This window comes from Henckelia pumila, unplaced genomic scaffold, assembly GCF_033568475.1.
Source record: "Henckelia pumila isolate YLH828 unplaced genomic scaffold, ASM3356847v2 CTG_461:::fragment_3, whole genome shotgun sequence".
NCBI lineage: Eukaryota > Viridiplantae > Streptophyta > Magnoliopsida > Lamiales > Gesneriaceae > Henckelia > Henckelia pumila.
In genome coordinates this window covers 6,097,490-6,117,099 of record NW_027331831.1, presented here as the reverse complement: position 1 = coordinate 6,117,099, position 19,610 = coordinate 6,097,490, and the positions used below count along the sequence as shown (strand labels likewise).

At 34.7% G+C, this 19,610-nt stretch overlaps 1 protein-coding gene across 1 annotated transcript; it reads left to right on the top strand.

Moving 5' to 3' along the window:
* The first annotated feature begins 4,196 nt into the window (after positions 1-4,196).
* On the top strand, positions 4,197-10,526 carry LOC140871673 (riboflavin biosynthesis protein PYRR, chloroplastic). Its single transcript, XM_073274299.1, has 9 exons — positions 4,197-4,743; positions 5,707-5,841; positions 6,826-6,925; positions 7,062-7,187; positions 7,274-7,587; positions 8,279-8,398; positions 8,686-8,931; positions 9,012-9,137; positions 9,895-10,526. Exons 1-9 carry the CDS (start codon positions 4,351-4,353, stop codon positions 10,183-10,185), a joined length of 1,851 nt encoding a protein of 616 aa, XP_073130400.1. The 5' UTR covers positions 4,197-4,350; the 3' UTR covers positions 10,186-10,526.
* The last annotated feature ends 9,084 nt before the right edge of the window (positions 10,527-19,610 follow it).

Genomic DNA, 19,610 nt, shown 5'->3' with positions numbered 1-19,610 from the left:
GCTCCCTACTGGATTGCATTATACACATATAAGTCCAATCGAATCAAATATGGTTATTGGAAATTCTTCAATACTAACAAATTGGCATGATCGATTGGGACATCCTGGTTCAATAATGATGCGAAGGATTATAGAAAATACAAGTGGTCATCCACTGAAAGACCAGAAGATCTTTCAGAATAATAAGTTTCAGTGTAAAGCATGTTCTCTGGGGAAACTTATTATAAGACCATCACCAGCTAAAATCCAAAAGGAATCACCCATATTTCTTGAACGTATTCAAGGTGATATTTGTGGGCCAATTCATCCACCATGTGGACCATTTCGATACTTTATGGTATTGATCGATGCCTCTAGCAGATGGTCACATGTATGTTTATTGTCCACTCGGAATGTGGCATTTGCAAAATTGATGGCTCAAATAATAAAATTGCGGAATCAATTTCCCGAATATACGATCAAGAAAATAAGACTTGATAATGCTGGAGAATTTACTTCCTAGACTTTTAACGACTATTGTATGTCGATGGGAATTACTGTTGAACATCCTGTAGCTCATGTTCATACACAAAATGGATTAGCTGAATCATTGATTAAACGTCTGCAGTTGATTGCTAGACCAATGATTATGAGAACGAAACTCCCTATTTCTATATGGGGACATGCAATTTTACATGCTGCTGCATTGATTCGCATCAGGCCAAGTGCATATCATAAACACTCCCCATTGCAGCTTGTATTTGGCAAAGAACCAGATATTTCTCATTTGAGAATTTTTGGATGTATGGTGTATGTGCCTATTGCACCACCTCAAAGAACAAAAATGGGACCTCAAAGAAAGAATGGTATTTATATCGGCTATGATAGTCCATCAATCATTAGATATCTTGAGGCTCAGACAGGCGATGTGTTTACAGCACGGTTTGCTGATTGTCATTTTGATGAAAATAACTTCCCAATGTTAGGGGGAGAAAAGAAACACATCGAAAAAGAAATCACATGGTATGTACCATCATTATTACATTTGGATCCTAGAACTAAACAATGTGATAAAGATGTACAGCAAATTGTGCATTTGCAAAGAATAGCAAATCAAATGCCAGATGCATTTGCAGACACAAAAGGGGTAACAAAATCATATATACCTGCTGTAAATGCCCCTGCTCGAGTTGAAATTCCAAAGAAACAAAATGAAGACATTCATGATGTCATAAAACGCCTGAAGCGTGGAAGGCCAATCGGTTCAAAGGATAAAAATCCTCGGAAAAGAAAATACATAGAGAAAAATGATGATCAGAAAATAGAAAATGGTGTTCCAGAAGAAACACACGATGATGAAAATATTTTGTCAGAACCACAAACTGACGAGAATCATGAAATCTCTATCAATTATATTAATACTGGAAAAATATGGAACCGAAAGAATGTACAAGATATTGATGAGATATTTTCGTACAATGTGGCATGTGACATCGTAAATGAAGATAATGAACCAAAATCTTTTGGTGAATGCAAAACTCGAAAGGATTGGTCAAAATGGAAAGATGCCATCCAGGTTGAATTAAATTCGCTAAATAAACGTAGTATTTTTGGACCTATAGTCCTTACACCTAAAGGTGTTAAACCTGTTGGGTACAAATGGGTTTTTATTCGAAAGAAAAATGAGAAAAATGAAATAGTGAGATATAAAGCTCGACTTGTTGCACAAGGTTTTTCTCAAAGACCTGGAATTGATTATGAAGAAACATATTCTCCTGTTATGGATGCAATTACGTTTCGGTATTTGATCAGTTTAGCAGTGTCTGAAAACTTGGACATGCGTCTAATGGATGTTGTTACAGCTTATTTATACGGATCACTTGATAGTGATATATACATGAAAATCCCTGAAGGATTTAAGATGCTAGAAGCACAAAGTTCAGAACCCAGAGAATTTTATTCTGTGAAATTACAAAGATCATTGTATGGGTTAAAGCAATCCGACCGAATGTGGTATAATCGGCTAAGTGAACACTTGATGAAAAAGGGATATGTAAATGATCCAATATTCCCTTGTGTTTTCATCAAGAAAACAACATCGGGATGCGTGATTATTGCTGTATATGTTGATGATTTAAACATCATTGGAACGAATAAAGAAATTCAAGAAGTGATGTTATACTTGAAGGAAGAATTTGAAATGAAAGACCTTGGAAAAACCAAGTATTGTCTTGGTTTACAAATTGAACAAAAAGAATGTGGAATTTTTGTTCACCAGTCTAATTATACAGAGAAGGTCCTTAAACGTTTCAATATGGATCAATCAAATCCTTTAAGTACTCCAATGGTTGTCAGATCATTGAATATAGAAAAGGATCCATTTCGTCCATGTGAAGATGATGAAGTTGTTCTTGGTCCTGAAGTACCATATCTAAGTGTCATTGGTGCCCTTATGTATCTTGCAAATTGCACTAGACCAGACATATCTTTTGCAGTAAATTTATTGGCAAGATTCAGTTCATGTCCAACGAAGAGGCACTGGAACGGAATTAAACATATATTCCGTTATTTACGAGGAACGACGGATTTGGGACTTTTGTATCCAAAAGATACAAATCAGAGAATAATTGGTTATGCTGATGCTGGATACTTATCTGATCCACATAAGGCACGTTCCCAAACCGGATATGTATTTACTCGTGGAGGCACTGCAATCTCTTGGCGATCACAGAAACAAACACTTGTTACAACTTCATCAAATCATGCCGAGATTATTGCACTACATGAAGCAAGCCGTGAATGTGTCTGGCTTAAATCAATGACTCGGCATATCCAAACTTCTTGCGGATTATCAGTGGACAAGAATCCAATCACACTGTATGAAGATAATGCCGCATGTGTTGCCCAAATGAAAGAAGGATACATCAAAAGTGACAGAACTAAACATATTCCTCCTAAATTCTTTGCATACACTCAAGAGTTGGAGAAGAATAAAGATATTGATATCTGTTACATTCAATCAAGTGAGAACTCATCCGATCTCTTCACAAAGGCACTTTCCACGGCGATATTCAGAAAACACATTTATAATATTGGGATGCGCAATCTACGAAATATGTGAAGAATCATTCATGTTGACATCAGGTGGAGTTTACGTGGCTGCACTCTTTTTTCCTTACTATGGTTTTTGTCCCAATGGGTTTTTCCTAGTAAGGTTTTTAACGAGGCAGTATACAACACGTAATGGAGATAGTCATTCTATCATGATCATCATCACAAGGGAGAGTGTTGAAAATATATATAAATATATATTATTATTTATTGTTGAATGTTGAAGGTTGAAAGTTGAAAATTGAGTTGTAAAATATTGAAAATTAGTGTGTGATGATGTAATTAATGATGTATTAATTGTTGACTAATCTCCAATTGAGATCTATAAATAGGTCTCTCCATTTGTGTAGAAAAACACAATTGTGAAGAGAGAAAAATTTTATAAAGTGTAGAATTTGATAAATTTTGAGTTTTTGAGTTTTTACTTTTTACCGTAAATTTTTACTTTTTCACAACACAATCATTGATTCATTGTGTTAATACCAGTTTGTTTTAATTCTTATCATAAAAGTGGATAGGTTAACTGTCTATATTTGAAATGATTATTTTTTTCAACTTTTTCTACACGACAGCAGTGAATGTTTTTTTAAAATCACATATTTGAAGTTAAAAAAATAATTTTTTTTTTGATAATTTGGCTTTTATATTATATTTTGAAGAAATGAATTTTTGATACAAAATAAGTATTGGAAGTTTAAAAACATAATTTTAGAGTAGATATTTTCTAAGATGATCTTACATTTCGCGGATCTTTATTCATGAATATATATTTAATATATTAAATTAATAAAAAAATTCAATATAAATGAATCAAATTGAATCGAATACTAAGAAAGTTTTAAACTTCAGAATATGTAATCTCATTCGTCGATCCGCTAACATGAAAAATTGTTGAACCATAAAAACTGTCAAGTAGCTGTCGGACTTCAATAGCAATAATCTTTCTGAATTTCTTATAATCGGATCTTTTATTCTATCTGATGTGCTGGGCTTATGTTGTTTTATGGGCTCAAATATTAATGGGCTTCACTAATGTTTGCATGGGCTAATTAGCCTTGAGTCTCTATCTTACACAAAGCAAATCCTGTCCGCTCAAAAATCTTGAATCCTTTTTCCTCTCAAATCAGTTGATTGAATTGAAGTGCTCCGATGATTTGATCTTTTTCGTGTGTAAAATCTTCTGGTCGGAAATGAGGAATCAGATACAATAATGAATGAAAATCTATCAAAAATCATAGTTGCTGCTGGGCAAATCTTGAAATGGTTTACGCAGCGGTGGCAGTGGCAGTGGCACTAGGACCATCTAATCTCCCTTCTTCCCTTATCTGCCGGGCTTCTTCTTCTTCTTCTTCTTCTTCTTCTTCTTCTTCGCTTGCCTTCGATGCCACCTGCATCAAGCGTGCGGCCCATTTGGCTGACAAATCCGCAGGCTTTACGGCCCCGCATCCCAACTTCGGCTGCGTTATAGCCACTGTCGGTGCTGAAGAAGATAGAGTTGTGGGCGAGGGATATTTATATGCGCAGGGAACCACCCCACCAGAAGTGCAGGCGTTGCAGGCTTCTGGCGATCGCTGCCATGGCGCCACCGCTTATCTCAACTTGGAGCCAAGTCACTGCCTTGGGGACCAAACTGCGGTCTCTGCTCTAATCCAGGTGAATAGCTAGCCATCCAGCAATTTCTATGTTGTATATTGTGCTCGTGAATCTTGTGCTCTGACCTCGACTTGTGTTAATTTCCAATAATTCTCTTGCTCGGGTGTTTCTCGCTTAAGATTTTTTAGGTAGTGTTTGCAATCTTTGAATATGAATTTGTTAAAAAATCATTTTTTTTCGGAGATTGAGACACTCCATTAGAATTGCCACTATATACTTAAATCAATTTTAATCGTTTGTGGGGATCATCACGCCTATAACCAAGGTGCGACCTTTGCTTGCATAGTTTCGGATTTAGGTTCTTGCTCTATACTGGACTTATCATCCTGCAGCTTTAAACTCCATTGGAATTAAGACAACAAATGCCTTGTCCAGTGACATCTACTATTAGACTAAAACTAACTACCGCTAGTGGACTTTTTCGTTTATGAAACTATTGGTTGGCCACAAAACAAAAGTACTTAGTTTGGGTGCATGGTGCCTCCTGGCTCCTAGTAACTGCCACATGTTGTGGCTACCTTGGTATGATTTTATATTATTGAGAAAGCTTTGAATGCTAATCAATGTTTTGAAATGCAATTACATGAAAATTATGTTTGTTGCCAATTATTTTTAGCAGTGCAAGTTTGCTTGCATGGCAGCAGATGGTAAGTTTGGCTGTCATGGAAAAATTGATTTCTTTCATACCCAGATGATCCTGGAACCTTCTCCAGTCCTTATTTCTATAATGGGTCTCTATAAGTTGTAGCATGAAGTGCGAGATATGCTAGCTTGCGTTCCCTTATTCCATTTAATGTTGCATTGTTTTATAATCCCTTGAAGTGTGAAATATGCTCGCTGTTTTCCCTTATTCTCGCTAACCTTAGATTTGTCATTGTATTTTTTAATTGACTTGCTAGACTTGACGGTGTTTTTACTGTTAATTTTAATAATCCAAACTCACTTCTGTTTATGCATATTTAGGCAGGTATTTCTAGGGTTGTGATTGGAATTAGGCATCCTTTGCATCATCTTCGGGGCAAGGCTATCCGTGCTCTAAGAAGTGGAGGACTCTTGGTTGACGTTCTTGGCGAAGATCTGCAATGTCAAACAATTGAGGTAACATTTCCAAAACCCAAATGATTTTTACAGTTGCATAAAATTGTTTGATATGGTATATTTGTATGTTTGCATATGTTGTGATAAATTAAATTACGGGCACTTGATTAGTATGTTCCGTGATTGGTTTTTGTCTTACATTCAACTGACATGTTGTTCAAACTATGTGCCTTTCATTGATATAGTGACTCATATATATATAGTTTTTTTATGCTGCACACCATTTATATGGCACTCAATCATTGGATGTATAATTCATCACATCCAATAGATGAGTGACACCTCATGGTGTACACAAAGATTGAGCACGGTAGGTGTACAAATATATATATATATATATATATATATATTATCATGTAAACTGATTAATCATTAAAATTTCGTTCTTTCTTTTTCTTCATCAATGATTTTCAAAATTTCTAAACTTTCATCAGATAAAGTTCTCTTAATATCTACAGTATCTTCATAATCTACATGTGAAATACAAGAATTAAAAAATAATTAAAAATTAAAATTTCAATAATCCAATATGTCAACCAAGTAAATAACATAACTCGATAATTTGTAATAACATTAATTTTGTAATAATTAATAAAATTGAGGATTGAGGATGAAATTTATTTGATAATTATTAAAAAAAGTTAACTCTTTCTAAAATAAAGATGGTGGCGGGCCAACCTCCCTTGACCCGTAACCCAAACGGGCCAGCCCATTTTGACCTGCCTTCAAACGGGATTATAAAATCATAACCCAACGACCCGCCCTTTCATGGTGGTCGGGTCAACCCTAAATTGACGACTCTGGTTCTCCATGTACAATTTGCTACATGATTCACATTAATTCACATAGACATAGGTTTTTGAATTTGAAATTTTTTGTTCTTGAGATAATTGCACTAAGGACCTTTCCTACTTGAGCTTGCTATATTACTGGCACAGAACATTGCAACGTATTCACCTTATTCCCATTGTCTGTACTCTGTAGGAAGCTCTGGAATCCTGTCTTCTAGTGAATGCCCCTTTGTTGTATAGAACTGCTTGTGGAGTCCCATTCTCTGTTCTGAAGTATGCCATGACTCTAGATGGTCAGTGCTGGTTTAATTTTTATTGCTTCTATTAATTTCATATGAAAAAAATCTGATTGCCTTTCTCTTCAGGCCAATGGCCTCAGAGTAAGTTAGATAATTGCTGTTGTTTATTATCCTGCAATTGTGAGAACAGGCAAAATTGCTGCAAGTAGTGGACATGCATCATGGATTAGCAGCAAGAAGTCAAGAACCCGAGTTTTCGAATTGCGTGGCAGGAGTGATGCTGTAATCGTTGGAGGAAATACTGTACGCCAAGATAGTATGACTCTGTCATGGCTGTTAGCTTTTGATGGATTGTGATGCTGAAATATCAAACTCCTGTTCTAATTCAACTTTGAAATTTAGATCCACGTTTGACGGCTAGACATGGAGGTGGACATTTTCCCCAACGGATTGTAATGTCTACGTCTCTTGATCTTCCTGAGACTGCATACTTGTGGGATGTTAGTGAAGTTCCCACCATGGTTGCAACACAGAGAGGTGCAAGGAGGAGTTTCCAAAAATTTCTTGCATCAAAGGGTGTTGAAGTAGTTGAGTTTGAAATTTTAAATCCCAAAGTCGTAATGGATTATTTATACGATCGTGGTTGTCTTTCGATTTTATGGGAATGCGGAGGTACGCTGGCTGCATCTGCCATTTCTCATGGTGTTATACACAAGGTATGTCCAGTTAATCCAGCTCTATAACGTTTCAATTTAATCTCTGTTGTCAGAAGGCATTGGTGCAGAATTTTACCTCCCGATTTTGAGATTTATAGACATCAGTTATAGACCAATCCCTGTTATTTTTACTGTGAATGTTAGTTGTGCAAATCCTGTATCCTTGTATATAATTTTTAAAACTCGTAATTTTGCCCAGTTCTGGATTTTGCCCTTTTTCCATCTTCACATGAGTGCAGGTTCCTTTTTTATTTTCTGTTTGGTATCTGATACGACCAAAATTTCCGAACATTCGAAAACCAAAAATAACGAACAGCATATTAAGCTGAAAATAGATCGATTCACTAAGAAAATTAATCTGAATGAAACACCCAACCAGGATTAAATCCTTTTACAAGAAGGAAGACATTCTCCCTCCTTGCCCTAGCCAAACAATCTGCTAGAATGTCTTTCCCATAACCAACTCTCCCTTATATATCTGTTCCTCTTTCCCCTTACTCAAGTTACCCATTAAAAGAATGGTCCTGATTTTCCAGGCCCGTACCAGACTCCTTCTCTTTGCTCTTCCGGTTTCTCGAATATTATAGAATGTGAATGCATTAGGTTTTACTAACATGAACATAGTCCCATCAATAAATCACAAGTGTCTTTCTATTTATTATCAGCTTTTACATGCTTTATGCTGATGCAGGTGCATGCCTTTGTTGCCCCTAAAATTATTGGTGGGAAAAATGCACCATCACCCGTTGGAGAACTTGGGATGGTAGAGATGTCTCAGGCACTGGAATTAAATGATGTTCATTATGAGCAGGTCCGTGATATTTCTGATACAATTGAATGTTAGTTTTTCCTTTCCGCTTTACTGAAAAGGAGAGAAAATTTTGCAACCATGACTTTATCAACATTATGTGAGCTTCCTTCTCTGATTATGTCTTGATTTTAGCTGGTTTATGACAATGACTTTATAAACCCTCTTCTGAAATATGGATGTGTGAAGAAAGCAGACATGGACTACCCCTTCAAGTACATTTTTCCATTGAGGATTATATTTTTTTTCCCTTTTACAATAGCCCCTTGTGTTTGATGCATGAACTGCAGATTGGTCCTGACATGCTTGTAAGTGGATTTCTTCACCCAGTTCCTGACTTAGCACCTGTGATTCCATCTATAGATGAAACTTCTGTGATCGATCCTACTGTTTCTCCTTATGAAGCAAGCATCATATTCTTTTACAAAACTTGGGATCCTTACGGTGCCTTTTCAAACTTCTCTTTGCATCCAATTCAAATGGCTGGTGAAAATGGTGATTTTTCTACATGGCAAAGCGTGGAACACTATTACCAGGTCTCTTTCTTGGTTTATAGCTACAGTAATTTTCCCACACATTTTCTGTAGATTTGTTGCTAAGTCTCTCTGAGTTGTAGGCACATAAGTTTGTCAGAGTAGATGATCCAGTTGGAATTAACTGCATCGAAGACATAAAAAATGCTAAAAGTCCCGAGGAAGCAGCACGACTAGGAAGAAAAATGCAGAGGCAATGTCCTGATCTGGTATCACTTAAAGACCCTGGTTACCTTGGACATTTGGTGCTAGCATGAATACACTTTTTCTTATTTTAACTGATGACGCGGAGATTTCTGCCATGAGATTTTTTTATTATCATTATTGGATTTCAGAACCGAAAATGGTGAAATCTACAATGATTGGTTTTTTAGTGATACAAACCTAATCATGTGTGAAAAACCTTACATCTATTATTCCCATTTGAAATTTTTCTACAATTCTCTTTATGGATATGACCTTGTTATATCATGGTGTATCAAGTTTCAGTTACTTTTGTTTAACATGGGTCATAGATTCTTTTTTCCAGTTTCATTTGTTGGTTTGTGAGACTTTTTGATTAGTATGAATGATTTGGCCATTTGGGTAGAATACAAAAACTCTGGAGAGAAGCATTTTTTTCCTTTTGATATATGGAGAGAAGCATTTTCATAGGTTCCTGACCAAATCCATCATGATTTTATGCTAGTCGTACAAAGGTGCTCTTGAATGTCGATGATTAAGCACATCTGCTTGTGTTTAGATGAATTCCTTCTGATATACAGTCTTGCATCCATTATTGAGATTGAGATTGAGATTGAGATTGAGATTGAGATTTTACAATAATTTTTTAACAATTTGGTTAATCATACTTGTAAAGTGGGAATGGGTTCGAATTAGTTTCTAGCAGAGACGATTATTCTCGCTTGACGCTTGTGTAGGCTCGAGGAGTGACCTGCCTGATCCAACTTCTCATGTGCCATGCAGGTGAGATCTGATTGGGAATCTATCAAGATCAATGTAATGTACAGGGCCCTGAAGTGCAAGTTTTCAACATATCCTGATTTAACCGCGATGTTACTCTCAACTGCTGGATCAGTCCTTGTTGAAGCCTCACCACATGATCTGTTTTGGGGTGGAGGTCGAGATGGCGAAGGGCTAAACTATCTCGGAAGGCTGTTGATGCAGTTGAGATCAGAATTTCTTGCTGATTCTTCATCCGAAGCAAACGAGGCGACTTGTGGTCTAGAGGAAAATGAGGTTCAAAAATTGCCATGAAAGATGTGATTCTTTCTCAGATATCTTGTGATTTCACTGAGGTGCCTCTATCCATGCATAAAAGAATTGCTGGGGAAATAAATCATTACATTGTTGGATGGAACTGATATAGTAGCCATTTTTGTTTCGAGAATAGGAAATTTTGTACGATCATACAAGGTCGGATGGATCTGTTTCACGGATATAGATCCGCGAGACCATCTTGTAAGCGACGCACTCGGAAAATAATTTTATAGATGAAGTCATGTCGTGTTGCAAAAATTTAGGCCCATTCAAATAGGAGATGGATACTTGTTAGAATTTCATTCTTTTTGCATCATCCAGGTGAGAAACGTGTACGTTGCTCAAGTTGTGTAGATATTTATAGTATTATATACAATTATATAACATATTAATTTAATTTTTCGGGGAATAAATAAAAATTGAACCAGTCACAGCTGTCTATGACTCTTTAAGAGACAACCAATTTGTGAAGAGATATGTCTCCTCATTAATCATCGGAATTATTAAATTGAGTAATGATATTTAATTTAAATATTATATTTTGAAGTCAATGTTACAATTGTATGAATAGAAGTTGCCAAACTCACAGCTACCTAGTATATAATATAATACAAAGTAGCTTATTTTTTTAGGATTGTGTATTTTCAAGAAATTTAGGATATGGTCCTATCACACACGAACATGGCATTTCTTAATTTCCTTTTTTTTTTTTACAAATAATAATATGTCAATTGGGTCTACCAAATATGATGATGACAAATATATTTAATGAACAAGAACGTTCCACGAGTTCTTCGTATCCAAAGATATTTTATTAGGAAAATAGATATATTTTAAAAAATTTGAGGATTCAAAGAATTTTGTATTCGACTCTTCACATTTCATGCAAAAATTAAAGTATCGAGGACATAAATATCAAATATATTGATAACTGTGAATTCTTTTAAAATTACATTATTATATATTTAAAATCAACAGATTATTAATTCCTTTTTTATTTATTTATTTGGCGTTTGGGCAATTGGGCCCAATTCGAAACTTAATCATTGATTAATATTTAATCATCCTTGTGCATGGGAACATCGACAGACCCGTGGTGTTTAGTAGTGTTCTCGTTTGTACACGTATATTTTATCTTAAATTTGTTATAGTTAATTAACTAGTTAAATACTCGAATTCAAGATTTTATCTCAAGTTTTTCAGATAAGACTCGATGAGTTGCATTCTTTTCGAAAAAATGGATTTTTAAAATCAATATATCTGTTGTACTATTATACAATTAATTTTGACTCAAATATGAATTTGAATTATATAATCGTTATTCTAAAAAAAATTTATATAATCGTTTTATCTTACTATTTAATTAAAAAAACTACTTTATTTATTAAATTAATTTGCAATCAAAACATATACCATTAAATCAAATCCCCATCTTTTAGCATCCATTCAAATTTATTTCCAACAATATTTCATTATTTATCCATTATTATTTATACGCTAGCAAACCATCAGATATTTGAACAAGTAATCTGAATTCTTGATTTTTTTTTTGAGCAATTCTAATATGTTATTTTGATCAAAACCATATTTTAACCAAATAGAAATTTCAAATTTTATAAAGTAAAAAATTATTACAATTATATATATATATATATATATATATATATATATACACTATTTAATAGTAGATCAATCCCATAGAAAAATTGATTTTGGTCATTAATGTGGATGGACTAATATATCCTTGGTTGCTTTTTTATTATTAATTTTTTTTTATCAAAAAGAGCAAAATGATAATTTCACATGAAAACTACCGAACTCTCTCCATTTCCTCCCACGTTTCTCAACTCTCATCCATCATTTTGTTACATATTATTGCATAAATATCCTCTTAATTTAGTGTTCCTCTATAATAAATTTTAACTATTACATATCATTTAAATCATAATATTAAAATTAGAATACCGTAACAATACAAAATATTTATAAATTTCATATATTATGTTACACACATAACGGGTTTTTTTTATTTTTACCGTAAATTAAATAATAAATTTCAAAAATAATGTAAAATTAAAAAAATTTTACAAATACTGTAAAACTCCAAATCTGACAGCGGACTTTCATTTACACGTAGGCATCGTCCTCCGCCACGAGGCGCGGATGCTGCCAAATAGGCAGTGTCCGCGCCACGACGCTGCCAAATAGGCAGCGTCCTCCGTCACGGGGCGCAATAGGCAGCGTCCTCCGCCACGGAGCGCGGACGCTATGCCTAGGTGGAGAATTAAATTTATTTTAAATCATCTAACACTGACTTAATTAAAAAAAACGCGTATTGAACGCGTAATAAATTTTTAAATATATTATATAACGCGTATTGAACGCGTAATAAATTTTTAAATATATTATATAATGCGTAAAGAATTAATTTAACGCGTAAACAATTAATTCTACGCGTAATTGTATTACTATATATATATATATGTTCACAAATGTTATTCGGATATCACTCATACAAATATTAAACTCTTTAAAATTTTCTCTTTTCTTTTATCCGTTTTTCATTTTTTTTTCAAAAAAATATATCGAGAATGGAAAACATTGAAATATTTTTATATTTTAGTGGTCATATTATTGTGGATAGTGGATCGATTGTGTATAGTATTCCTTATACTAGACCGATGCGAGTTCTACGTACCATTACTTTGTCCGATTTGGTTGAAGCTGTGCATCAAATATTGAGGATTGATCCAACTACTTTTACTCTCAAATTGTCAACGAAATATTCTTTCATGGAAAATTCATCTTGGCATGAAATTCAAGTCAATCTTGTCGATGACAACGCTTTAGAGTTTATGATGCAATCTCCCAATATACGTATATTGCATTTGTACGTGAAAGCAAACCAAATTGACCATCACGTTGGTCATGTCGACCAAGAATCGGATATTTTACACGTCACCGAAGGAATGGACAACATGTATCTTTATCCTGAAAGTGGATCGTGGGATCAATATATCGCCGGCACATCAGAACCTGATCCTGCAAGTTGGCCGCAAAGTACACGTATTTGGGAACAAAATTATGGTGAAGCAAATTGGAATTCAGAAATTCAAAACTTTGTGCCACGTGTTGATGATCCTAGGAGTGAAAACGAAGATGTCCAGATAAGCGATACAGAGCCAGAGATGTCATACGGGGAGTCTGAGGAAGAAGATGATGACGATGTTGAAGATGTGAATGATGATGTACATGTGAATATCCATGCAAATACTGATGAGGGAACATCATCTCGTTCACCACCTCGTCAGAAATTACAGAGGCAAGATGTTCCTTTCTTTTCTACCACTTCTGATATACCATCTTTCTTTAATACATATTTTGGAGAAGAGATTGCTGATTCTATTGGCGTACCTCATGACATGCGGACAAGATACTATAATGAGGAGAGAGGAGAACTATGTGTAAACATGGTTTTCAAGGATAAAAAAGATCTGATTGCATCTGTGAAGGATTATTCGGTCAGAGTTTCTAGGCGTGAATATCTTGTTGTTGAGAGCACACGCATTTTGTGGAAAATTCAATGCAAAAATGATTCTTCCACCGTCAGATGTCGTTGGGGTCTTCGCGCATCTTTCAAGGAGAAAACAGGTTATTGGAAAATAACCAGATATGGTGGGCCTCATACATGTATATCAACCAACGTCGGCATAGATCATCATAACTTGAATAGTGATATGGTTGCACATACACTATTGGGCATTGTACGATGTGATCCTTCGTACTAGATTAAATATATAATAGAGAGTGTGAAAGATAAATATGGATATCAAATCTCGTATACGAAGGCGTGGCGGAGTCTGAAACGTGCAGTGGAAATTGTTTATGGAACTTGGGAGAGCTCTGTTCAATTACTGCCAAAATATATGCGTGCTCTTTGCAAATACAATATTGGAACAATTGTCGACTGGAAGCATCTCAGAAACAATGAAAAAATAAAAACATTGAACTATTGTTTTTGGGCGTTCAAGCCGTGTACTAATGGATTTCGACACTGTCGAAAAATCATTAGTGTCGACTGTACACATTTGTACACAAAGTACAAACACAAAATGTTGATCGCTGTCACTCTCGATGCTAACAATCAAGTTCTACCATTGGCTTTTGCAATTGTCGATGAAGAAACGTCTGATTCCTGGAAGTGGTTTTTGGAAAATGTTGGACGGCATGTTGTATGTGGCGAAAATGGTGTGTGTCTAATATCTGATAGGCACAAGGAAATCGTGCGAGCCGTTTAAGATCTACCTTATTTCAAACCTCCACAAGGTGTGCATCGTTTTTGTTTGCGGCACGTGTACTCAAATTTTAATTTCAGGTTCAAAGATGTGCATTTGAAAGATTTGTGCTGGGAAGCAGGTAGTCAACATCAAATTTGTAAATTTGATGCAACAATGGAGGCAATTAAGAACAAAAATATTTTGGCACACAGATATTTGGATGGAATATCAAAGGAAAAATGGAGTATGGCCCATGACGGAGGTTGGCGTCATGGAGTGATGACGACCAACATGTCCGAGTGCTTAAACAGTGTGTTAAAGGGAGCTCGTAGACTGCCTATATCTGCAATAGTACACTTGACCCTTCTGAGATGTGTCCAATACTTCATTGAACGTGTGACAAAAGGTCAACGTATGGTTCAAGAAAATCAATTGTGGTCGGATTATGCACGGCGAAAGTATGAGGAATGGGCAAAGAAATCTAGTGAACATCGTGTTGTTAAATATGATGTACGATCACAAACTGCTCAGGTTGCGACCGGAGGAAGGCCAAGTCGCGGCCAACACATACAAGTGGTGAGAATATCAACAACAGATTGTTCATGTGGTAAATGGACAATTTTCGGCATCCCGTGTTCTCATGCTATTTGCACCGCTAAATGGCACTCGTTAGATCCCACGACACTTGTGCAGCCATGATACAATATATCAGAGTACCTCGCAACGTATGAAGGAAGATTTGAACCTCTTGCAGATGAAAGATATTGGGATCGTCCTACCTTTGAGTTGCAACACAACCCAGTTAGACGTGAAAGAAGAAGAGCAGGTAGGGATACAACGACTCGACTAAGAAACGAGATAGACATGCCGGTAGCGAGAGAGAGACAACAACGAAGAACTAACAGGTATAAACTTTGAAAATTTAATTTGTTCCTAAAAATATGTCTTGTAATATATTTTAATTTGTATATGTCTATTTTTTTTTTCAGGAGCATCAGATGAACGTGGACAATTGATTGCTTGACGAAAAATGTATAACAAATAAATGTTTGTTGGTAGCATATGCGTTTTTATAATTGTGTCATATAATGTATGCATTGAATAAGATATGTATTTGATATTGGTTAAATGCATTGATCTATTACACTACTAGCATTTTTCTTCATATTTGTTTGAATCAACTTAATAAAGTATTTAAAATAATTGTGGTGTAATAAAAAAAAAACTCATACGGAAAGAAAAAAAAAATCACATGCATAACTAATTATCAATTACTATAACACAAAAAAAAAATATCATTATTGTTCATGACAATTGCAGTTATACAAATAACCACCGGTACCACAAGCAGGTGGTCTACGTCTACGTTGTCCTCTACGCACAACAGGAGCATCAACAATTTCTTCACTCCTCTCTTGTTGCTCATCTGAATAACTAGGGAATATTACAGGTGACGGAACGTTTCTTTCAGGAGCCAGAATATTGCGTTGACCAGTATTAAGCAGATCTGTAAAACTTTGGATATTTTCACAAAATGGAGTATGATAACCGGCATCAACATATGAACCAGATGGTCCTGCACCGTAAAATCCACCGAATGGTCCGGTATTGTACAACCCACTAGATGGCCCTGCGTTGTCGAACTCACCTGATGGACCCGCGTTGTAGAACCCACCAGATGGACCCGCGTTGTAGAACCCACCAGATGGACCCGCGTTGTAGAACTCACCAGATGGACGAGGAGGAACAAACCCTGATGATGACTGATGCGAATCAGAGTATGACACACTAAAATTTTGTGGAATATTACTGTGTCTACCAATATCTAAATTCGGTTGATATGGCCTAACACCAAGCCCAGTTACTGCAGGCGATATAAATCGTACAGTAATGCGATCATACCATGGAAAGTAATCATCATCGACTTCCCTAGATCTTCTGTAGCGTTCTCCTCGGGCAACATTACTCAATTTTTCATTCCAAAGAATAATTGCATCTTTATGATACTCTCTCCAATCTGTGTTGCGATGACCTGTTCTATTAACATTGTGTAGGTTATCGTTGTCAAGTGCAGGCCTAGGAATAGATTGTCGCATTTTGAACTGCCTCAAGACCCGATCAGGACGATGCATCTCCACAATATCAAAACAAATCAGAGGACAAACACATCTCCAGATTCTATTATCGTATGTACTAATAATCGCTTTAACATCTCTTGTTGTAAACTATCCAATTAAACTGCATAATAATAATAATAAAATCATTTTTAATTAATAAATATAAATTAATATAATTGCTGTTAAATTTCAATAATCCAATAACACACCTCGGCATTAGTCATACGATCGAAGCAATCCCTTATAATTCTAACAGCGTGCGTTGGTGAATGAGTGTAACTAAACACATTTGACCACCTACAATAAAAAAAGATTATTAAAATTATTACAAAATGAATTTGTAATTTATAAAAAGCTAATATTTTTCAAATATTACCGTGCACCATAAGGAGCATATGAAATATCTTTCTCGAATTTATTTTGAGGCACAGTCAGAGATAATCCATTTATATCAGGATTAACAAATGTAATCCTGCTCCATGCCCATACCTGCCATCAGTAATAAATTAAATTATAAATTATTATAATGTGATATTAGGTGAACTTAAAAATTTATACCTGTAGGATAAATAGAGGCCCGGATATTATAGCTTTTCTTATCCGTGTTGCATTGCATAACTCACGATATAGGAATGCTAGAACTGCACTTCCCCAACTATAAGATCTGATGCGTTCAATATCCCGAAGTAGTTGCAAAAAAATCAATTTAACAGATCCTCCTTGATAATCTGGAACCATGATTCCTCCAATAATCATTAATGCTACACAACGGGTATATTTTACGACATCTATTTCTGGACTATTATCATCGATATGTGCAGCCATGCAATGCTCATATAAAGCGGTCATCGATAAGTGACCACCTTTGAAATGCGACGTCAGTGGCGTAAATCCCAATAAATCCAAACATATATGCTGTCACTCTTCAACTTTGCGTGAAACATCTATACCAATTACAGGCTCACCATCAATAGGTAGACCCCAAATAATGGAAATATCCTGTAAAGTGATGGTTGCTTCACCACATCTAAAATGAAAGGTATGTGTTTCACGTCGCCATCGTTCAACCAAAGCAGTAATTAAATGATTATCATATTGCCGAGATCCACACAACAAAACACCATAAAACCCCATATTATTTAAATATGCAATCACACGACTGTGCAGACCATGCTCATTAAATAACTGCCAAATCAAATTATCGGATCGTTTGACTCGAACTATGTCATCAATTGTTATTGTGGAAACTTCTGACGACATATGTGTGGCTTGTAAATATAGCACACTGGAATCTATTGGCCCTCGATTTGTTGTCATCCTGACAAATATACTAACAATTATATAATGCAAACCAATAAACACATATTATAAAATTACAAAATAACAAAACATAAAAATAAAATAAAATAAAATAAAATAAATTTTAATCTATGCATATAACAATATATGTCTATATATTGCACATTTTTAATATAATAACGATAACAATAAATTTTTTTTTTATATATATATATATATTTCAATCTAATAATCTATATTATATAGTATATCAATAATAAGGTAATATCACATGCGTATATATCTAATATAATAACAATAACAATAATAAAGTTTATATATATATATTTTTAGTATTTTAATATATATATATATATATATATATAATTCTATATTTATATATATTATAAGATTAAAATAATAATAATAACAACACTTAACGTAACATAACTATTTTTATTATTAATACATTTAATTTTTATTATATTAATATAATATAGTTAATTATAAAAAAGAAGAAATTTGAAATATATACTAAAACATATTATTAAAATAAACTCAAAAAATCAAAATAATGCTTAAAAAAATTCTGAAAAACAATCCATACCTTCAAATGGCTTTTTTTAGTACCTGCAACCAACAATTAAACATATTTCAATTATAGTAACTCAATTAAACCAAAACACCCAAATTAAAAAACCCTAATCTCGAATTTACCTTAATTTTGAAATAGAGCTCCAACCAACCAAAATATCTTCTTGCTAGTTTGAACAACGATCGGCGGTGATGGAAGATGTGAAAATGCTCCACCTGTGGTCGGACGATGTTTTCGATACGGCGAAGAAAACTCAAAAAATTGGTGTAAAAAAAAACCTCTCGTTGTAAGGATTCCGAAACTACTCTCGAATTTGTAATTGGAGGAACGATGATGGAGAAATCTAATGTTAAAGAAACAAAAATTGATAAGGAGAGAAGAAGTGCTGTAGACAATGGAGGATTTCAGAAAAAAAAAAAACTGATAATGTGGGTGGGGGCAGTCCATTATCAATAATGGAGCGGATGCTGCGTCGTGGCGTGGGGGTGTGCCACGCCAGCAGCATCCGCTCCAAATGTTAGCGGACTCTGCCCACGTGTACTGAGTATCCGCTGTCAGATTTGAAGTTTTACGGTATTTGTAAAAAAATTTTAATTTTACATTATTTTTGAAATTTATTATTTAATTTATGGTAAAAATAAAAAAAACCCCACACATAACGTGTTTGCTTCATTGGCTAGTATAATATAACACACGCATTGCTAATGTTCACTACAATAGTTGTTATTAATTATGAGAATTAACTTATCTTTTATTTCTATCAATTTGTTACAGATGTTGCACATCAGCACATGTTGAAGAAACTTTGGCTCGTGAAACAATATTAGCGACTTGTGGTACACGTTAATACAAGGACTGATCTAGTTTAGGTTAGTTTTAGGCCGTATTCTACCTCAAATTTTTGTTATTATTTATGTATCGTTTTTTACTTAGTCCACTAAAACTCTCATTTTTCACACCCGAAGCACAACCTATTCCCGTTTGGTTTCAAAAGCTAGGCCAAAAAAACACTTTTTTAAGTGTTTTTTATTTAATAAAGTGTTTGGTTGACCAAAAAAGTGCTTAAATAAGCACTTTTTTGAGTCAAACCGTTTGGATTTGGTAGACATTTTTTAAAAAAAACACTTTTTTAAGCTATAATTTTTGGCTTTTGAA

Excerpts from the sequence above, each read along its gene's own strand:
- LOC140871673 (XM_073274299.1), top strand. The coding sequence starts at position 4,351 with ATGGTTTACGCAGCGGTGGCAGTGGCAGTGGCACTAGGACCATCTAAT. Across the intron at positions 5,842-6,825 it reads TGCAATGTCAAACAATTGAG|GAAGCTCTGGAATCCTGTCT; the intron begins GTAACATTTCCA and ends TGTACTCTGTAG. Across the intron at positions 7,588-8,278 it reads CTCATGGTGTTATACACAAG|GTGCATGCCTTTGTTGCCCC; the intron begins GTATGTCCAGTT and ends ATGCTGATGCAG.